Here is a 22,494-nt window from a genome sequence, read left to right as displayed (position 1 = left end):
TTAATTAATCAGAATCAGTAATATAAGTTTTATTTTGTATTTGTATTTGTATTTTTTTTTTTGGTTTCTAACAGAGACTCAAAGGCATAATTGAAAAAAACAAAAAAACAAAAAGCAAAACAGAGCAGTTGAAGTAGCCCAAAAGAAGAAGAAGAAGAAGAAGAAGAGAGAGAGAGAGAGAGAGAGAGAGAGTCGAAGTCGAACCCCACCTGAAGAAGTCGAAGCCCCAAAAAAAAAAAAAAAACAGAGCTGAAGAAGTCGAACCAGAAGAGGAAAAAAAAAAAAAAATCGCACAGCAAACCAGAAGAGAAGAAGAAGAAGAAGTCGAAGCATACCTGAAATGTTGAAGTCGAAGCCGAAGTCCTGCAACCCAGTCGAAGTCGAAGTCGAAGTCCAAGGCGAGGCGAGAGAGGAAGAGACGACACAGATTAGGGATTCATTTGAGTCGTATTTGGGTCATATTGTACGTGAGTTGTAATCCTCTGTGGTTAAGAGCCATTCGAACACACCCCCACAACCGTTAGATAACAATCAAGCACGCCTAGGTGTGAGCCTTGCGCCTCTCTTGCCTGGTTCAAGTTGTGGCTAAGGCGCGCGCCTACCTCAAAGTGCCTCGCCTGGGACCTGTTCAGGCGCAAACTGTGCGCCTTGCCTCGCCTTGCGCCTAGGCGCGCTTTTCACAACACTGGTGTAACGTAATTCGACACTAACATATCAGGCCGAATAGATTCATATATCTGCCCTTGCCCCAATTGGACATGTTGTGCCAGCGCCGACTAGAACATATGGCCCAACGCGAAGCTCGTTTGGCTAAATGAGGCAGTGTAACGTAATTCGACACTAACATATCAAGCCAAATAGATTCATATATCTGCCCTTGCCCTAATTGGACATGTCGTGCCAGCACCGACTAGAGCATATAGCCCAACGCGAAGCTCGTTTGGCCAAGTGGGGCAGTGTAACGTAATTCAACACTAACATATCAGGCCGAATAGATTCATATATCTGCCCTTGCCCCAATTGGATACGTCATGCCAGCGCCGACTAAAACATATGGCCCAACGCGAAGCTTGTTTGGCCAAGTGGGAAAGTGTAACATAATTCGGCACTAACATATCAGGCTGAATAGATTCATATAACTGCCCTTGCCCCAATTGGATACGTCATGCCAGTGCTAACTAAAACATATGGCCCAACGTGAAGCTCATCTAGCCAAGTGGGGCATACGCCGTACCGATGCGGGGTTAGCTGTGGGGTGCATCGGAAATAGTGCATCTGTAAGTAATGAACGAGGTACCTAGTATTTAGGAGGTCTCAGGCATCATGAAACAGATCTTGCACAGACGACAAAAGGGGTAGTCGATAATTTGAGAGCAAGTAGAGATTTGAGTGTTGACGGTGATCGTAAGCGGGACCATATATGTCTGAGAGATTATTTTTCAACAGTAAAGAAGAAGAAAGGAGCTTAGCGGAGCTGGACGTTGGAATGCATCACGCTACTGGGGCGAAGCTTAGAGAACAGGAAACGTGACAGCAGAAAGGAGAGAGAGACGTCGGTCACCCAGACGTCGAAGTAGGTCCCCCAGAAGAGGTGAAGTAGCGAAGTCCCCCAGAAATAGGGCGTAGCAACGAGGGGGCTCATAGACTGCGAGTGGGCATGCCACTGCGCGAAGTGAGACGAGCAGACCGCCGCGTCCGCTGAGCTTTTCGGTCTTTATTGGGAACAAACCAATGACCGAAACGAACTCAATAGTCTATGATCCTAATGTGGCGGTGGAATTCACGCAGCAAATATTCCCACCAAAAGTGCAGCAGTCGCTTGTCGGCCGAGGCGATTACGATGTTTTCAGGAAAGGTATACATGGGGCGATCCGAGGACTTTACAGCGCGCATGAAGTCGGCATGCGCTTGCATGTGGCGAAAAGAGAAATCGAGCAGAAGGATAGGCGTATTTGGGATTGGAGCGCCACGCAAAGAGGGCAGAGAGTGAGATAAAAAAGGCCAAGGCGGCTAAGACGCAGTCAGCGTGTGCAACAAACCCGGTTGTTACGGACAAAGTCAACCAGCGCCTACTGGATCATGCTATGGCGGATATGAAAACGGCAAAACATGTTCGCCAAAGAGACGATAAGAACACGGGCCTATGAAGAAGGTTTTTTTGTCAGTCGAAAAATTGGCATTGAAAAGACTAAGGAGAAGTTGGCAGAAGACGTTTGTCGATGCGAGAACGGCGGCTTTAAGCACGGATGGGTTAAGGCTTTACAAGCTGCAGGCGTCGACTCGGCATCTCCGTTATACAAAGATTACAAGTTTCCCTTCGAGGCTTTTGATGCTGAAAAGACGGACGACGAAGAGGAAGGTGCTGATCCAAAGAAAGCCTAAATAACAAGAAACCATGTATTGTACTTTACAATCTAGTAGGACTCATGTATTAGCAAGAGGAAGTCATATTGGTTGAAATAAATATTCATTGTTCTTGTGTTTTATCAATCATTGCATTTTTGTGGTCCCATGCTACTTTACTGCTCTTAGCTTGTATCTTTTGAACCATGTGCTCATTAATTCTGGTAAATTCATTGCTCTGTTTAGGCAGGGCACCTATTTAAAAACCCTTTCAGCTGGCGCTCCGAATGCAGAGACTTATTCGGCCAATCGTGATATCCACGAGGGGGTGCTCTGAATCCAGAGTCTTATTTATGGTCAATCGTGACATCCACGAAGGGCGTTCCGAATTTGAAGGCTTATTCAGCCCAATCGTGAAGAGTGCTCTGAATTCATGACCAATTGTGACATCCATGAAGAGTGCTCTGAATTCGAAGGCTTATTCGGCCTAATTGTGAAAATGCACGAAGGGCACTCCGAATCCAGAGTCTTATTTATGGCCAATCATGACATCCACAAAGGGTGCTCCGAATTCGGAGGCTTATTCGGCCCAATCGTGAACATGCACGAAGGGCGCTCCGAATCCGGAGTCTTATTTATGGCCAATCGTGACATCCACGAAGGACGCCCCGAATTCGGAGGCTTATTCATCATTCAACCATTTTTAACGAGACGACGATAAAAAAGGCATACTGCATTGCGGAATACGTAGATGCGTACATGTTAGTATAGCAGCAAAAATAAAAAACGAACTAGCATGTCGTACAAGTTGGCTTAATGATAAAATTTACACAAGTGGGTTGAATTCCAGGAGCGTGATAAACTTCTACCAGCTATATCTAAAAGCCGATACACCCCCGTTCTGACAATCGAATCAATCTGGTAAAGACCATCCCAGTTGGGGCCTAATTTACCGTCTGCCGAATTCTTAGTAGTAGGAAGCACTTTCTTGAGGACCAGTTCTCTAGGTGTATAATGACGCAACTACACACGCTGGTTATACGACTTGGCGAGCTGCTGCTGATACCACGTCGTGCACGCAAGAGCACGATCTTGGCGTTCTTCAATCAAAGTTAGATCTAAGGCCAACATCATGTCATTACACCTCATGTCAAAAACCTTGGATTTAAGTGTGGGTAGGCCGATTTCAAGAGGGATAATAGCCTATGTCCCAAAGCACAAAGCGAACGGCGTTTCTCCAGTAGACCGCCTCGGAGTGGTGCGATGAGCCCACAACACACTGGGCAACTCTTCAACTCACTTGCCTTTGGCCTTCTCCATCATTTCTTGATGCCATATAGGATCACTTTATTGGAGGCCTCAGCCTGACCATTGCTTTGCGGGTATGCCAGCGAGGAAAAGTAGGGCCAGATACCGTATGTATTACATAACTCCCAATAGACACCACAATCGAATTGGGTGTTGTCGGATACAAGTGCTCTCAATATGCCGAATCAAGTTATAATGTTTTTCCATACAAAGCATTTAACATCGACATCTCGAATATGTGTTAATGCCTTTGCTTCGACCCACTTTGTAAAATAGTCTGTTGCAACGATCAGGAATCGTTTGTTTCCCAGAGCCTGCAGTTATGGTCCGACGATGTCAAGTCCCCATTAAGCGAACGGCCAAGAACTAGTAATGGAATTTAATTCTTCGGCAGACAGATGAGTTAATAGGGAAAACTTTCGGCATTGTTTGCATTTCTTTGCGTGGTTCTCGGCATCAGTACGCATGGTCGGCCAATAATACCCCTGCGTTATGGCTTGGTGGGCCAATAAGTGTCCTCCAGAGTGGGCACCGCAACTACCTTCATGTATTTTAGCCAAGAATTCCTCAACTTTGTCAAGATGAACACATTCCAAATACGGCCCAGAGAGAGATTTTTTCTAAAGCTTTCCTTGCAGATCCAAATAATATCATAGGGCTTTATTCCGTAATTTGTGGGCTTCTTTCTTATCTGTTGGGGGCTGTTCTGAGGAAAGAAATACAGTGATAGGGTCCATCCAACTCGGTCCTGCCTCAATGATGTTAATCCAGACTGGTTCAGAAGAGGTGATGCTTGGCTCTGGGATGAACCCTACTTCAATTGTTCGTTTAACTTCTGAGTTAATTGCGGAAGCTAGGCAAGCAAGGGCATCCGCATACGTGTTCTGATCCTGGGTTATCTGATTCAATTCGTGGTGGTCGAATTTTGTGAGCAAGGAATTCGCCGTTTTCATGTAGGCTGCCATGCGGTCATTTTAGCCGCATATTCCCCTTTCAACTGGTTAATGATTAACTTCGAGTCACAGAAAACATGTAACCCCCGTGCACCAAGATGAAGTGCGTTACGAAGGCCGGTTAGCAATGCTTCGCATTCGGCCTCGTTATTTGATGCATCGAAGCCCAGTTTGACTGTCTGCTCGCTTATTGCCCCTTCAGGGGTCAGGATTACTACGCCTGTCCCGCTGCCACGTTGGTTGGATGATCCGTCACAATACATTTGCCATATGTCTCCAACATATATTCGCCAGTCAGGTTTAGGTTGAAGGTGGACTTGATCAAACTTGAAGTCGACATGGCATCCCGTGAACTCAGCTACAAAGTCAGCAAGCACCTGCCCCTTAATGGCCATTCTGGGTAAAAACTCGATATCATACTGGCTGAGTTCCAACACCCATTTAGAGACTCGCCCTGATGCTTCCGCACTACGGAGCGCTGATCGGAGAGGATAGTCCGTTAATACTCCTATGGTATGAGCTTGAAAGTAGTGCATTAACTTTCTTGCTGCCACCGCGAGAGTAAAGATGACCTTTTCCAGTGGTAGGTATCATGTTTTGGCGTTGACATTACCTTGCTTACATAGTAAATTGGTCGCTGCTCCCTGAGTTCTTCCTTTAGTAACATGACGCTAACCACCCGGTCAGATATCGTCAGATACAAGATGAGTGGATCGCCTGGGGTTGCCAAGAGTGGCACTGAACGGAAATAAGTTTTCAAGCCATCCAGCGTGGCCTCGCACTCGAGGGTCCATGCAAATGCCTTGCCCTACCGAAGTGTGTGAAAAAATTGTCGGCAACGATCTGAGGAACGACTGATAAACCTATTGAGGGTGGCGGCCATTCCCATCAACTTCTGAACTTCTTTAACCGACTGAGGGGAGCCGAGTTCTAGAATTGCTGTGATCTACCTCGAGTTGGCCTCTATTCCGCGATGGTTGACAATATAGCTGAGAAACTTGCCGGATCCGATGCCAAATGCACATTTCGAGGTGTTCAGTTTCATCTTGTACTTTCGGAGAATGCTGTAGGTCTCTGCTAAATCGGATAGATGGGTGCGTTTTTCCTTGGATTTCACCACGTCATCAATATATACTTCCATGGTGTGGCCGAGTTGCTCCTTAAACATAGTGGTAACCAGCCTCTAGTAAGTTACCTCCGCATTCTTCAGCCCGAAGGGCATGACCTTATAGCAATAGGTTCCCCTTAGAGTGAGGAATGCGGTCTTTTCCTGATCTTTTGAATGCATGGCAATTTGGTGAAAACCCCTATAGGCATCCAAGAAGCTCCTGCGTTGATGATGTGCCGTTGTGTCCACAAGTTGGTCGATTCTAGGAAGAGGAAAACAATTCTTAGGACAAGCCCTATTCAAATTCGCGAAATCCACACAGACACGCCAAGATCCATTTTTCTTCTTTACAATCACGGTATTGGATAACCACGTGGGATAAGTTACTTCACGAATTGTCCCCGCATTAAGCAACCTGTCAACTTCATCAACAACGGCCGATGCATGCTCCGAGGCTGACCTCCAACTTTTCTGAATGATTGGTTTGACTTTTGGATCGACGTTTAAACGATGTTGGGCCACGACTGGATCCACCCCTAGCATTTCGTATGGTGTCCATGCAAACACATCGAGGTTGCCGAGTAAGAAGGAAACCAGCTCGCATCTGTCAACTTTGTTCAGGGAAGTGCCGATCATGAAGAATTTGTCAAGGTTCCCATTGATTTCGATCCGATAAAGGTCTTCAGTTGCCTTCTCGCTGGGGATTTTCCCAATGTCCTCGAGGCTCTCTCGATCCGGTACTTCAATCGAGTTCACTTCCAGTTCCTTTAGCCTTTTTGCGACAGTAATAAGATAGCATGCCTGTGCTGATTTCTGAGAGCCCCGAATTTGCTCAATGCCATATTCAGTTAGAAAGCGGAGTAGTTGATGGCACGTGCTTGGCAAAACCTACATAGCGTGCAACCAGGTCCTTCCCATAATAAGATTGTATGGTGACAGGAGTTTGACGACCAGAAATTTAACGTCGACTGATTTGGTACCCGCCCGTACTAGTAGTGTGATCTTGCCCAAGGGATACTCGAGGTTGGCATTGAAGCTGAACAATGGGTAATCGGCCGATAACAAATCCGAATTAGTGAAGTCGAGTTTAATGAACGTCTTGTAATACATTGTTTTTGAGTTGCTTCCCTGATCGATGAGAACACGTTCGACTGTGAATCTGTTCACGTATAGCTCGACGACGAGGGGATCAGCATGGGAGAGAGTTACTCCATCTAGGTCGGTGTCGTCGAAGCTAATCTTGCTAGTTTCAGGAGGCCATTTGGCTGGTGTGATTGGCTTGGACAGGATAGGTTGCAACTGAATTGTATGTACTTGGGCTGACGACGGTAGGCTATATATCATGTGAATTACACCAAGTGGAGGTGAATTCGGCCGTAGAGCTACCGTATTCGGTGGATTAGTCTTTCAGACATGTTGCGCCAGCCAGCCGTCTTGCACTAACTCCTCCAAGTAGTCCTTTAGTGCATAACAACTGTCAGTGTCGTGGCCATGATCCTTGTGATACTCGCAACACTTATCCCTTCTCCTAGTATCAGGGGGCCCCATCATCTTGGACGGCCACTTAAAGAATGGAAGATGCTGGACTTTGGGTAAGATCTTACTGATCGGCTCCGCCAATTCCGTATACTTCTTGTCCGAACGTCTGGTGCGCCTATTATCCACTTAATACTGTTCGTTCGAACAAGGCAAACATTGCCTACTTGATCGGCGTGAATCACACTGGTTGTCTCATTTAGCCCGAGTCCGAGGTTTAAGGCTCCTTGGTGGCACAACGCTTATTGGCAGAACCAGACCAAATGGAGCCGATTTGACAACTTTCTGTCCGGCCTTGACGCGCAGGGCATCGTCTTCCACTTTACAGTACTCCTCAACTTTCTTCATTAGTGCCCAGATTGTTTTGGGAGGCCGTCTGGTTAATGAACTGCGGAGAGGACCATCAGGGTGTAACCTCAGCTTAAAGGCGATAATGGCCATGGAATCATTGCAAGCATCACCCACTAAGTTGAAACACTCCCAATAACGTGCCGAATACTCACAGAGGGTCTCTTCTGGTTTAATTTGCATCCCCCAGAGAGAGTCGGCTTGCTTTGGCTAAACCTTGTTGGTAATGAATCTTGCCCTGAAGGATTTTTGGAGGTGATGAAAGCTTTTTATTGACGCCAGCTCTAGTTTGTAACACCATCTGACGGTCAACGATCCCAGGCTACTTGGAAACATTCGACACATGAGGGCTTCATCATCAACATGCAACGTCATCGCTTGTTTGTAATGATGAATGTGATCCGTGGGGTCTGATTTTCCGTTGTACAGGGTGAATGTCGATGCCTTGAACCTTTTAGGTAGCATATCCCTTGCAATGCGTCGTACGAAAGGGTCGTGCCTATCCTCTTCATCCGAACCGTCATTTCCTTTCTCTCACCTGTGTTGTACATATGGACTGCCCTCGGATGAGTTGGATACATCAACTCGCCCGTTCTTTCTAGGTTCCTGAGATGGCAAATCAAAATCACTGCCACTATCATGTTTCCGATGTCAACGACGTTGATCATCCTTCTTCTCTGGCGATCAACCCCGGTCATGATGTGCGGCCTGTTGGGATTTGGCTACCTCCAAGGCCAATTCCTTACATAAACGCTTGTTATCGGCCGCCATATCTTCCAGATGTTGTTCGTTTCGTTTTGCTTGATCCATGATCGTCTCCATAGTCTCCTGCATAGAGGTTGAGGGTGGGGTTTGAGCTATTGGGTCAAAGTTCGAGGCCCTTCGCGAGGTGATATTCTCCGGTCCAAGCATATTTCTTGGAGTAATATCATCTCGTGGTGTAACATTGCCAGCAACGAGTGAAGGATCATCTGTTACGCTTGCCATTAATGTGCTTGAGTATTCCCATAGACGGCGCCAATTATGGTAAAGTGGTTTGGAAATACTCTTTTATCCAGGTAGAGGCTCTTGATCCTCTGGTTACTACCTGAAAAAGGAATGAACACTCTGGTCGAGGGTGCTGGAATTAGCACTCCAACGGACCAGTCAGTCTTTTCTCAAATCTTTCTTCTTTCACAAGTTATTGTTCTTTTTTTTTTTTACATACCTCTCCTTGGCTGACATTCCTCCCTTTTTATATTACGCTTGAGCCCAGGGTCGGGCCCACTCTTGATCTTGCATATAATTATCTAGTCGGCCTTCCAGCTGAGTGTGTTAGCCCTCGTTCGGGTCTTTATATGGCCGATTTGTATACTCGGCTTCATGGGCCTCCGAATAGGGCCGAATTGTCTTCGGCCCAATGTCCCAACCGGACTACTCGGCCTTTCTTCCTCATTACCCAAATTCGGCCTCCACAGAAGATATTAATTAGTTATATTGATATACGTGATTTTATATGTAATTTAGTTACATTGATAATTTACTTTATTTTAAACATTGTGTATTTTTATATGTATATAAATATATAGAATTATATATCATATTAAATAAAATGAATCTTACGATTCACGTTTCGATATGATTCGCGAACCACTATTTTAGCAAAACGATTCACGATTCAATTCGCGATTTGACAACAATGGTTTTGTAGTAAAGATCCATTTATTTTCTTGTTAAACCTTCGGATTATGTTCAAGCTGATTAAGTGCATGTGACCGGACCAAACTTAAAGTTATGGTTCTCACATGCAACTTTCTTAAAAAATCAAGTAGAATTTCGCAAATTGGTGGCATAAGAACATTGGGTTCCAGTCTTCCAGGAAGAAACTGTTAATGGGCTAATCACATTGCTGGCTAAGCATTTGCAAATGGCTTGCTGAGTGAAACCTAGCTACCGTTATTGGCCTAATGCATAATATTACACATCTATAATAATAGTTAAATAAGTTCCTTGCATTGAAGCAAAAGCTCTACACCATGTATCAGTATTATGAGGACAAAAGGCAGAATTGAAACAACCATATTGAAATTTTATACTGACCGCTATTCTCCTTGGTTGTGTGCATATTATGTTACAGTGTCCACCACGTCCTGCTTCGATCATGTCATCCAATATATATTGGGGGACCTACATAAACTGCTAGTCAGAATAAAACATATACTGCCGTTCAGAGAAAAGGAGAATATCAGAGAAGGTTGCACTAGCAAGCTAGGGAAAGCTTATGTTGGGGTGCAAGAATGCATGTTAAAAAGATAAACCAACTATGAGTATATTAACTGGAAAAATAAATCAAATTTGGACCTGAGTTGTCTTTCCAGAACCTGTTTCCCCACAAACAACAAGAACATTATTCTCTTTCAGCAATCGCAATATATCACCCTTCAGCTCAGCAATTGGCAGTGCAGCTCTAGAATCTAACATGTGCTACAAACATGAACCATATATACATTAATACATTATACAAGTTAAAGCGTAACGGAAATGACCAAACAGGGCACGGACAAATTTACTACCTGGCAAAGAAAGAATTAACATATACATACATAATACAGTGAAATTTAAGATAACTTGCTCCACTTAATGTTGCTAAATGACCCTAATCTTGGTTAAAAGCTGATTGCAAGAACTTGATGGGGGGGGGAAGAACAAACAAAGGGCAAAATTACTACAACTCTTTCTTCGAAAAATGGACAGATAATATAACAAAAAAAAAAATAGGGACGAAGCACAAATCACCAAGCAGTGACCAAAATGAACAAATAAAGACTTCTAAATAATCACTAGTAATTTAAACATATATGCATCCCATATCCATATGGTTGTAGTCCCAAATCTTGTAACAATTTTGAATACTCTTTATAGATGAGAAGCACGGACGCATGACACAAACACGATATGGACATGTTGACACAGAAATGCAAAAAAATGCTGAACGCGACATGTGGAGGACACACTCAAAATATATAGTTTTATATATTTATTATATATCATATATAGAGATAAGCAATTATTATATGCCATGTATATAAATGTTTAATTCAAAGATAATAACAAACTGCAATATAATACTAATTTCTAGAGTCTAAAGACTAATTTTAAAGTTTAAAAAGGCTGATAGGTATAGATTTACATTATTTTTCTTTTATCATTGGATTTTTAAAAAATAATATTCAAATTAGTTATGTTTTTCATGTGGTTCGAAGCGACAAACATGTGTTTCCCACGTGTTTAAAGTGTGTCTAAGTCTAGAAAAATTTTTGTTAAAATGTACCAAAACCTACCACTACACCTACTCCACCCACTTCACCTACTCTCCACCTACTCCTCACCTACTCCTCACCTACTACACACTCACCCTCTCCTATATATAGGAATCATCGTAACCATAACAATATATCAATCAATAATACAATTCTCTATTTCTTTTTATACATCAATTTTAACATGGTATCAGAGCAAGGTTAAGAACCTATTCATTCTGCTTCACCGGCGGGCGGCAGCCTCGCCTTGGCCGTCCGCCGGACCTCTACACATAACCCCCTGTTTTCGTCTTTGCAACACACTCTCTCTCTAAAAAAAAAAAAAAAAAAAAAAGTTGAGTTACTGAAAAGTTGAACCTGGTATGTAAATAGCAAGATCAGGCCACCCCAATCACCATTCTGAACACCCAAACCATCCCTTTCCACACATCTCTCTGTTTACCCCTGTTCTCTCTCTTTCTCGCTGCAAACCATGCTTCTTACCGCTGCTTCTGCTTTCTCTCTCTTGAACACTCATGGCGACAATCCGAGCCCCTTTATGTCCCCTGCTTCGTCTTCTTCGTTGAACTATGCGGCCTCTGTTCTCGGTGTTTCGCAATCGAAGAGTCAAAATGGGTTCGTGGTTTGCGCTGCCAAGGGTTCGCACAATAGTCCCTTAACCGGAGTCGTTTTCGATCCCTTCGACGAGGTGACAAAGGAGCTTATGCTTGTCCCTAATGTCCCTCAAGCCTCTCTCGCTCGCCAACAGTATTCCGATGAGTGTCTCGGGCTGCATCTCCCCTCCAAGCAGCCTGTGCACCTTCTTCTTACAGTGATGCTGAGTCCACGGCTAGCCCCACTCCAAATCACATTGACCATTCCCCTAACATATCACCATTCTGAAGTGAATAATGCTGGTGGGCCCTACCACTAGCAAAAGCAATTTATAATAATAATTTCTCTCTCTCACCTTATTTTTTTACCACCCCACTTTCCTTTTCTTTATTTTATTTTATTTTTCGTAATCAAAAAAAAAAAAAATCCATTCACATGACATGCATTTAATCTCTCCCTCTCGGAAGACCTATGCACATGGGCACCCACTCAACACACAACCCAGATACACACACATGCACGACATCCCTCTCTCTTCATCATGTACCCCACTCTCTATCTCTCATCTTTCCACTTTCAAACACACAATCCTTTTTTTAATCAACCCACTCAACTTTCTTTTATTTTAATATATATCTATATATATATCTATGTTTATTCTAATATATTGCACCGACTCTGTCTACTTTTGCACAAATCCATTTTCTTTTCTTCTTTTCTTTCTTTATTTATTTCTTTCTTTTCATTCCTTTATTACATCTATACCCATATCCATCATCACACTCTTTCTTTATTTATTTCTTTTAATCACCTTTTGCACCTCCCTCACCGACTCCCTCACCACAAACTAGAATTTTTATTTATTTATCTTATCTTTTTTGTGTTCCTTTTTTCACAATAAACAAAACAAAAATATATATAGTTTTGCACACCAAACCATATTTTATTCATTTCAGGGATCAACCCCGATTACAATTTTACACACAAAAAAAAAAAAACAAAAAAAAACAAAACAAACAAAAAAAAAAACAAACAAACAAAAAAACCAAAACACAACACCCACAGATTTGTTTTCTTTTCTGCAGACGGCCACCCACCGACCTCACTTCTTCGCCTATTCCGCCGGTCTTTTCTTCTTGCCTCCGTCCTGGGCGGTCCTTGACGGCGTTGCCTCCGTATTTCCCACTCCACTGGGCACGATCACTACTCCCTGCTCCTCCACTGCAGCATATGGCGGACCTCCAAATCGGAACATAACGGTGGCCTTCCGCTTCAGCTCCTTGTTTTCCGCCTTTAGCACACTTATCTCTGCTCGCGCATCCTTATACATGCGCTGGAGCAGAGCCAGTTGGGCGTTTAACTGCTGCACCTCATTTGTCCTACTCTGCAGCCGGTGCGACAAGTTTGTGACCGCAGTCATGGTTTCCACACATGACTTCAATGTATACTGATTGGCTTCAATATCCGTTTGCACTGCCATTTTTTGCTCCACCGACCGCATCGGAAAGTTCAACGGAGCAAAACCAGAGGTGTTTGGTTGAGGTTCACGGGCCCCCACACCAGTTGTCTCTCTTGTTGACTCGTTGAGGTCTGGAAAGAGAGTGAGCAGACCACGGGACGAAGAGGCCATTTTCTGGGCAACCGAGTGTTACCGAGTGTTTCAAGATTTGCAGCTCTTAGAGACAATCTCTCAGAAAACGAATATCTCTCTCAGAAAATGAAGAGTTTTTTCAGAAGTTTTTTCACAAAGTTTTTTTGTCTTCGCTTCTGTCTCAAGCACAGCCTCCGCCTCAGTTTATAAAGACCCTGACGAAGAGGCAGACACGCGCATCATGCGCCGCTCGGCGCTCGACGACAACATGGGCGCGCCTTTTGATGGCCCGTCTTTTGATGACACGCCTTTTTATGGATTGGGCACGCCTTTTGATGGCACGCCTTTTGATAGATTGGGCATACCTTTTGAGGGTGCGACTTTTTAAGGGTCCGACAAGACTCTGTAAACTGTCCCGACATTGATTCCGGTTAGTTTCTACAACGGTCCGACATGACCCCATAAACTGTCTTCTACATCGGTCTACCATAACCATACAGTCTTCTACAACGGTCTGACACGACCATACAGTGTCTCCTATCCTTTTTTATTTTATGTATTCGTCTATTTTCTTGTTTTGTGAGTCTCTCCAAACTCAAGTTGGTTAGTTCCTATCCCCCTTGAGTTTGCGGGGGGCTGTTAAAATGTACCAAAACCTACCACTACACCTACTCCACCCACTTCACCTACTCTCCACCTACTCCTCACCTACTCCTCACCTACTACACACTCACCCTCTCCTATATATAGGAATCATTGTAACCATAACAATATATCAATCAATAATACAATTCTCTATTTCTTTTTATACATCAATTTTAACAATTTTAAATTAGTATGACATGCTTGGATGTGTGTCCGACAAGAACAGGTATTGAAAAGTGTCCGATGCGTATCGCAGCATGTCCATGTCTGACATGGTGTCCAACAATACATGACACCTCAGACACCTTAGAATGTACATGCTTCTTAATTGATGGTTGACCCCTTTTTCATAAGGTGATTGTAATGGGTCATAAGCCATTGTTGAAGTACTCCATGTATTTTTTTCATGAATTTAAGTAATTTGGAAAGAAGAGAAACAGTCCCAAGACTACAAGTATTCTTCATCTCCATCAGCTTAATTTATCCCAAAAAAAATAAGGGATTTGAGAATTAAATATTAAATTTCTTGATGTCACTTAACCATATGTTATAAATTCCATGTAATGGTAGAGTTACAAACTTTTGTTACAGTACTACACCCTAAACCAAGTAATTTATACAGTATACTTAATAAAAAGGAACAACAGGAAAAACATTTAGGATCCAGACTTGTGTTTCTTTCTAAAATACAGAATGAGAACAAACATATCCAAAGCTTCCAGTTCATACATGCCATAGTCAGCATACTTGTGTGCCAATATACCCTCACAGCATAATTGACTTCCAATGGCACCTACTAATTAAAAAAATGCATTGCTAGTGCTGTAGATAGCTGCAATATACTGTATCATTGTGACAGATCAATAGTACATGAGTGCAGGAGTTGCTAGGACATGAAGTCAAGTGGGATAGGAAAAACGGTATAATGTGAAAGGGCATGTTAGGTACAACTAGAAACTTACTGAAGTCTCTCCACCAGATCACTTTCCAAAGGAGAAGTAAAAGAGGAAGATACTAACCTTGTATCTTTGCATTTTCTTTTTATTCTCTAGCTCCTGTCTCAGACAAGAACTCTCTGCTTCTTTTTTATAGTTGAGACCTGTATATTAAAAAAATGAATCACGATTCGGAAGACTTTGAGGAGGATCACATCTTTTTTGAGCATGAAAGCCATTTTGCAAACCCCTAATTAATATCTTAAAGGCCTCATCAATTTAGGCACCGAAGCCCTGACTAATTGCTGGAAATTATGTTAATGTATATAATATGATAGTGGTGTTGGTGGTAAATAGTGGCATGTATAGAATATGATAGTGGTGTTGGTGGTAGATAGTGGCATGGATATAATATGATAGTGGTAGATAGTGGTAATATATAATATGTAAGTGGCATATAATGGGTTATGATGATGTTTGTAATATCTCCTATATAAGGAGTGTCATTTGGTCTTGTAAGATAAGAAGTTTTGAATATAACATAAATATATTCCTTCTTCCTCATATTTTCGGAGTTCTTCTTCCTCATATTTTTTAAGTTGGTATCAGAGCAACAAAAAAACACAGCAGCCCTAAAACCGTCATAGTCATGTCGGAAGTTACGTCCGAAACCACTTCAACCCCTGCCGAGCCACGGGTCTGGTGTGATTTTTGCAACAAGCCTCGCCATACACGCGAAACGTGTTGGAAGATCCATGGCAAACCTGTCAACTGGAAAAGCAGCAAACAAGGAGAGAAGAATCGTGGCTTTCCTACCGCTAATGAAGCCGATTCAGGTCCCTTCAACAAAGAGCAGATTGATCAACTCTTAAAGCTGATAAAATCCAACTCCTCATCCGGTACTCCTAGTGTTTTGTTGGCACAAACAGGTAGAAATCCTAAAGCCTTCTCTTGCCTAAACTTCTCTCCGTGGATCATAGATTCCGGTGCCTCCGATCACATGACTAGTTTTTCTCATTTATTTAGTACCTATTTCCCTTGTTCTGGTCATGACAAAATCAGAATAGCCGATGGTAGTTTTTCACCTATTGCAGGAAAAGGATTTATTAAACTAACTGAGAAAATTAATCTCAATGCTGTTCTTCACGTCCCCAACTTAGCCTGTAACCTTTTGTCTGTCAGTAAACTATCTAAGGATTCTAATTGTCGTGTTACATTTTTTGAATCCCATTGTGAATTTCAGGACCAGAACTCGGGGATGATGATTGGGCGTGCTAGGATGCTTGAAGGTCTTTACTACTTTGATGAAATACCTGTTAGTAATAAAAAAGCTCAGAGCTTTAATAGTACTAGTTCAATCTCTGTTCGAGAAAAAATAATGCTATGGCACTATAGGCTAGGACATCCTAGTTTTCTTTATCTGAAACATTTATTTCCAGAATTATTTAAAGGGATTGATTGTTCTTCTTTTCATTGTGAAAGTTGCATTTTTGCAAAATTTCATCGCTCTACTTATTTGCCAAAACCTTACCAGGCTTCCAAACCTTTTTATTTGATTCATAGTGATGTTTGGGGCCCTTCTAAAATCACTACTCTTTCTGGTAAAAGATGGTTTGTTACATTTATTGATGACCATACCCGCTTATGTTGGATTTATTTGATGAATAAAAAATCTGACGTGAAAAATTTATTCACAAATTTTTACAATATGATTGAAAACCAATTTCAAACCAAAATTGGTATTTTACATTCTGATAATGGAACAGAATATTTCAATGAGCAGTTAGGTGAGTTTTTGGAAAAAAAGGGGATTTTTCATCAATCTACATGTCGGGATACCCCTCAACAAAATGGCATTGCAGAACGAAAAAATAAACATCTACTTGAAGTAGCACGTGCTATAATGTTTTACATGCATGTTCCTAAATATTTATGGGGTGAAGCAATTTTAACAGCCTCTTATTTGATAAACAGGATGCCTACAAAGGTGTTAACATACAAAACACCTTTTGATTGTCTCAAAACTTTTTTTCCTGACACGAGGTTGTTTTCTGATTTACCCGCCAAAGTTTTTGGATGTACTGCCTATGTTCATGTTCCCAGTCAATTTCGTTCAAAACTTGACCCCCGTGCTATAAAATGTGTTTTTTTGGGTTATTCCTCAAACAAAAAGGGGTATAAGTGTTTCGATCCTCAAACCAAGAAATTTCATGTGAGTATGGATGTGTCATTTGTGGAAACAAAATCCTATTTCCCCAACACTTCTCTTCAGGGGGAGACAAGGGGAGTAGAAGACCGTTTTTGGGATATTTCTATCCCGCTCCCCAATGTCATTTATCCTACACAAAAACCACATCTGTCTGATAATGATCACTTAGGAGAACCAAGTTCTATGGTGCCTAGTCAAGAAGATTCTTGTTTAGGGGGAGAAGTACTACAAAATGATCTAAATCCTGAGCTTCAGGTTTATACTAGGAAGCGATTTCATCTGAGGAATAATGACCCAAATGTCCATCCTAATGACCCGAATGTCCACCCGAGTTCTGGCATCGAAATTTTAGGTAATCCTATTCCTTCTATTTCCGACCTTGATGTTCCTATAGCAATTAGGAAAGGTGTCCGAAATTGCATTAAACATCCTATTGCAAATTACCTCTCCTATCAAAGACTGTCTAAAAAACATAGAGCTTTCACATCTAGGATTTCACACTTGTTTGTTCCAAGGAATATACAGGAAGCATTGGATGATCCGAATTGGAAATTAGCAGTCATGGAGGAGATGAATGCTTTAAGGAGAAGTGGTACTTGGGAGATAGTTGATCTACCCAAAGACAAGAAAACAGTTGGGTGTAAATGGGTGTTTACGATAAAATGTAACGCAGATGGAAGCGTTGAGAGATACAAGGCGAGATTGGTGGCTAAAGGCTTCACTCAAACTTATGGGATCGACTATCAGGAGACGTTTGCTCCTGTTGCTAAAATAAATTCCATCAGAGTACTGTTATCTCTTGCAGTAAATTCAGATTGGCCTCTACATCAACTTGACATTAAAAATGCATTTCTCAATGGTGATCTTGAAGAGGAGGTGTTCATGAGCCTACCGCCGGGATTTGAGCAGAGACTTGGAAGCGACAAAGTATGCAGATTGAACAAGTCATTATACGGACTCAAACAATCACCAAGAGCGTGGTTTGAACGCTTTGGGAAGGCAGTTATCAGTTGTGGCTTCTCGCAGAGTCAAGCAGATCACACAATATTTTATAAACATTCAAAAAACAGTAAAATTGCAATTTTGATTGTTTATGTTGATGACATCATTTTAACTGGTAATGATGAAGCAGAGTTAGCAGCCCTCAAAGAGAAACTCGCAAAAGAATTTCACATTAAGGATCTGGGAGCCCTCAAGTATTTCCTCGGAATGGAATTTGCAAGATCCAAGGAAGGTATATTCGTTAATCAGAGAAAATATGTTCTTGATCTCCTTGGAGAAACAGGTATGCTTGGTTGTAAGATGGTGGAGACTCCGATCGAGCCTAACTTGAAGTTACAAGCTGCTAACGCTGAAGAAGTCAAAGAGAGGGAACAATATCAGCGACTTGTAGGGAAATTGATTTACTTGTCTCATACGCGGCCTGATATTGCCTTTGCAGTCAGCATGGTAAGTCAGTTCATGCACTCACCAGGGGCAGAGCACTTTGAGGCCGTTTATAAGATCTTAAGATATTTGAAAGGAACTCCAGGGAGAGGCTTACTGTTCAAGAAACATGGACATCTTCAAGTTGAAGTATACACAGATGCAGACTGGGCAGGAAGTGTTACAGACAGGAGATCAACATCCGGATACTGCTCCTTTGTAGGTGGGAACCTAGTTACATGGCGGAGTAAAAAACAGAATGTGGTAGCTAGAAGTAGTGCAGAAGCAGAGTTCAGAGCTGTTGCCCATGGAATCTGTGAAGTAATGTGGATTAAAAGAATTCTTGAAGAATTAAAGCTTTCTCACCCGACACCTATGAAGGTCTATTGTGACAACAAAGCAGCTATATCTATAGCTCATAATCCAGTTCTACATGATCGCACAAAACATATAGAAGTGGATAAACATTTCATCAAGGAGAAAATCAATGCTGGCATAATCTGTATGACCTACCTTCCAACAGGTGAACAATTAGCTGATGTGCTAACGAAGGGACTACACAAGAAGCAATTTGATAAGCTGACTAGCAAGCTGGCCATGGAAGATATCTTCAAACCAGCTTGAGGGGGAGTGCTGGAAATTATGTTAATGTATATAATATGATAGTGGTGTTGGTGGTAAATAGTGGCATGTATAGAATATGATAGTGGTGTTGGTGGTAGATAGTGGCATGGATATAATATGATAGTGGTAGATAGTGGTAATATATAATATGTAAGTGGCATATAATGGGTTATGATGATGTTTGTAATATCTCCTATATAAGGAGTGTCATTTGGTCTTGTAAGATAAGAAGTTTTGAATATAACATAAATATATTCCTTCTTCCTCATATTTTTTAAGTCTAATAGTCGATTGTCTCCCTTGTTATTTTCCAAGTCACACTTCCATTGATAAAAGGGATAAAAATTACTTTAGACAAGAAAAGGCCCATGGAGAAGCCCATGAACATACTTTCAGCTTTTAGACTAGCTGGAGCAGCAGTTGAGTCGATGTTTTCTTGCATAAGTGGTTTTTGAAACTTTTCTTCAAGAGAACCACTCAAGGCATCAACAGAAGCAATTGATTCAGGGCCATCAGCATTTAACAATGAATCCACAAAACCAGCCATTCGATCTTCCTCACTGTCTCCTATCTTGGTTGATAATTCCCCTGTAAAATTTCAAGCAATAGAGAAATTGACTACAGGTCCAAAAACAACATATCATACTTCCAGTATGAATGGAAATTTAAACTGAGATTTATTTCCATATCAAAGGAATTTCAAGTCTACAGTACACAATGAAGTCAAAGCCTTAGAAAAGATAGTTCTGCCAATTTGACGTCATAGAATGTAAGAAAAGTCACCTTCCACCCAGTGTAGAACAAGTGAAGCATAAGGCTCTATAATAGGCAGGTGGACAGGGAGATCCGGAAACAGGCGATGGAGAGCAAATGCTGCAACTCTATTCTGTGCATCCTGAGACCAGATGTACTTAAGGAAGTGAAATTCACAGGCAGGTAAGCAAAAACTCAATTCATTGATTATTTTCAGACGGGAAACTTTATTAAGATAAAAACATGAACAGAAGAAAGCTGAACAAAAGCACATCTTTCTGAATGTGAAACAGCCAAGGAACTGAGAAGGAGTAGGGTGAATACAAAAATTGATTAATTATAATTTGTTACATACACATATATAAATGACCCAGTATCAAATTATAAATGGTTCAAGAATGACCATTCTTACATTCCACACAAACATTTTACAAGATTCACCTTGTTATCAAGCCAAAAAAAGAGTATTAACTACCCTCATCTGCTGGTCACAAGAGCCAAACAGCTAGTTGACTGGACATCAATAACCGTACAGTCATTGGTATCACACTCCAAATTAGAGTTTGTTCGGAAAAATTCACTTTATCCCTTGTGGTATTGTCAACGTGTGGAATAGAATGCACTGCCATAATTTCCATCCAAATTAACTATAGGTGCAACTCACGTGACTTTTAGAGTTGTTTTTTCAGGAAAACAAAAATATATATATATTTTACAAAATCATAGAAAAGGCCATTGTCATTTTCACCACCACCCCTACTTCCCCACCCTCACTGCTAACCCCTCCCTCCCTGCCACCTTACCTCACTTTCCCCTATTTTTGAAGGTTTTTGAAACAAGAATAAAATTCATTCCCTCGATATGGTTAATATCCTGCCAAAAACACTTTCTTAGGACCTATGAACCAATGGATTCAGTTCAATTGTAACCAAACCATGACAAGATCAACAAAAAAAGAATATATCAGAATTAAAGTAGCAGGAGGCGAACCCGAATTGAAGTTGCAGCAAAAAAGAATATATCAGACAACCATTGTCTGTATTTTATGGTTGCTTCTGTGTTTAATCTGAATTTGGTTCTGGTTCAGTTTTTTATTCAGATTTGGATAGTTCTGGTGGTGGCACTCCATTTTTCTTAACTGAAGCAGTCTTTGTGAGATGATTGTATCAGCCCTTCTCTTTAAACAGCTGAGCAAATGGAGCTTGCACTAGAGGAATCTGTCAAGAGCAACATAAGACCAGGTTGTCAGCCTCCACGGGGGTGGGCCGGGAAGTAGGGGTGGCAGGGAAGGAAGGGGTTTGTTTTGTTGGTTTATATACATATATTTATGTATATGGGTATAGTTCAGAAGAGAGAAAGGAGATGAAGGTATTTATGTCAATTTACAAGTATCATTAACAAAAGTTAGCAATGTGCTTTAGTTTACAAACCACAACCTTATTCACATTGATGACTCAGATAAATCTTAAACCTGTGGAGTACAGGCCACGTAGAGGATCCCACTGATCAGGACTATATTGCCAACTCTAATAAAAAATATGTTTAATTTCACTTACCTCCCATGAGGTTTGGCAAAAATACAGGAAGACCAGGATGTTTTAAAAATAGGCAAGGACCTCCTCTATTGTCTATGGTTGTAGAGATGTTGAACCACAAGGGGTAAACAAGCCATTCGGTAATGAATAAAGAATCAAAAAGCTATTTTGATGTCTTTATAAGGGACATTTTGTTGGCACTTGCCAGGACATTTTTTAACTTTTGCCAAAGAATGTCAATTGTTTAAAAGTAATGGATGGTTGTGACTTTCTCTTAAAAGAACCAAAATTGCAGTGGAACCTGGAGATACAGAGCTTATGTGTCAGACCATAAAATTTTGATTAGCTGGATGACATTATTGCAAAAGTTACAGAAACAGAACAAGCAGAAAATACATAAATCAACAAACAAGTCTGAGCATAAGAAACATAATACGGTCACATGGTGCATGTACCTCACAAATTGATGCATGAAAAGATGAAGCATCACAACTTTCATCATGCCTAGGTCAACGAAGTGTACCCCTAGTAGCTTCTAAAGCACTAAGCGTTTTAGGACTGAATATATGCATTGTATTAGGGAAAACCAGTAGCTTTTGCAAGGTGGAAAAATACAAGGTCAAGAAGACAAGCTCAAGAAAATGGGTTCAAGGCAGAGGCAGCCACTTTCTACAAATATAGCTGAAGATTAGATCTCATACACAGGCTACCTTCCTATCACCTTGAATTGACAGGAGCCCTAGGTAGTGGGGCTTTTCTTGAAGACAGCTGCCCGAACCAGGCCTAGAACACCAGACTACCACTTAGAGAAATAGATGATAATCTAACGAATGCAAATACATCAAAAGGTAAAGACCCTATATGATCCTGGACTTCATGCAAATTATATCTTCAGTATGATTATTACCTTCTTATTTCTTTTATGCATTGTGTGCATTCTAGTAACAGAAATGATATCAAACAGTGAATGTAAAGGAATGAGGTCAAATCTGTACCTCAGCAGATTCAGAAGTTTCATCCTGACTAGGAAGCTGAAGAGTAACTAGCCCTCCAGCTTTTCTGCTCTTGCCCCTCCCACTAGCTTTACGTAGTATGCTAATGGCATAACTAGAATTATTTTCTTTCCCAAGAACTTTATTATATTTTGGTGCTTCCCAGCCTGATTTTTGACACAACTGTTGAAGAACAGCTTTAGGAATCCTTTGTGGGTCCCCCTGTAGCCATATAGACCACATCACAAAACAAGAAATAGGTATTGTCCGGTACAGTAACACAAATAAACACGGCA

The 22,494-nt window shown here is 41.5% G+C and overlaps 1 protein-coding gene across 6 annotated transcripts in view; it reads right to left on the bottom strand.

Annotated features, from left to right (window-relative positions):
• The window catches only part of LOC114311190 (RNA helicase family protein), an 81,546-nt gene that overhangs the window by 49,062 nt on the left and 9,990 nt on the right, over window positions 1-22,494 (bottom strand). For all 6 annotated transcript variants that reach the window (XM_082914464.1, XM_082914468.1, XM_082914469.1 and 3 more), the window contains 6 exons: window positions 22,202-22,420; window positions 19,702-19,813; window positions 19,309-19,506; window positions 14,745-14,824; window positions 9,937-10,059; window positions 9,676-9,762 (listed from right to left, as the gene is read on the bottom strand). In XM_082914464.1, the coding sequence (XP_082770590.1) occupies window positions 9,676-9,762; window positions 9,937-10,059; window positions 14,745-14,824; window positions 19,309-19,506; window positions 19,702-19,813; window positions 22,202-22,420 (819 nt within the window). The remainder of the gene's footprint in view (window positions 1-9,675; window positions 9,763-9,936; window positions 10,060-14,744; window positions 14,825-19,308; window positions 19,507-19,701; window positions 19,814-22,201; window positions 22,421-22,494) is intronic.

The sequence above is a fragment of the Camellia sinensis genome, chromosome 2 (genome assembly GCF_055761805.1).
Source record: "Camellia sinensis isolate YWXY chromosome 2, ASM5576180v1, whole genome shotgun sequence".
In the NCBI taxonomy this organism is placed as follows: domain Eukaryota; kingdom Viridiplantae; phylum Streptophyta; class Magnoliopsida; order Ericales; family Theaceae; genus Camellia; species Camellia sinensis.
The sequence above is the reverse complement of the archived record's forward strand: the minus strand, read 5'-3'. Positions and strand labels throughout refer to the sequence as shown.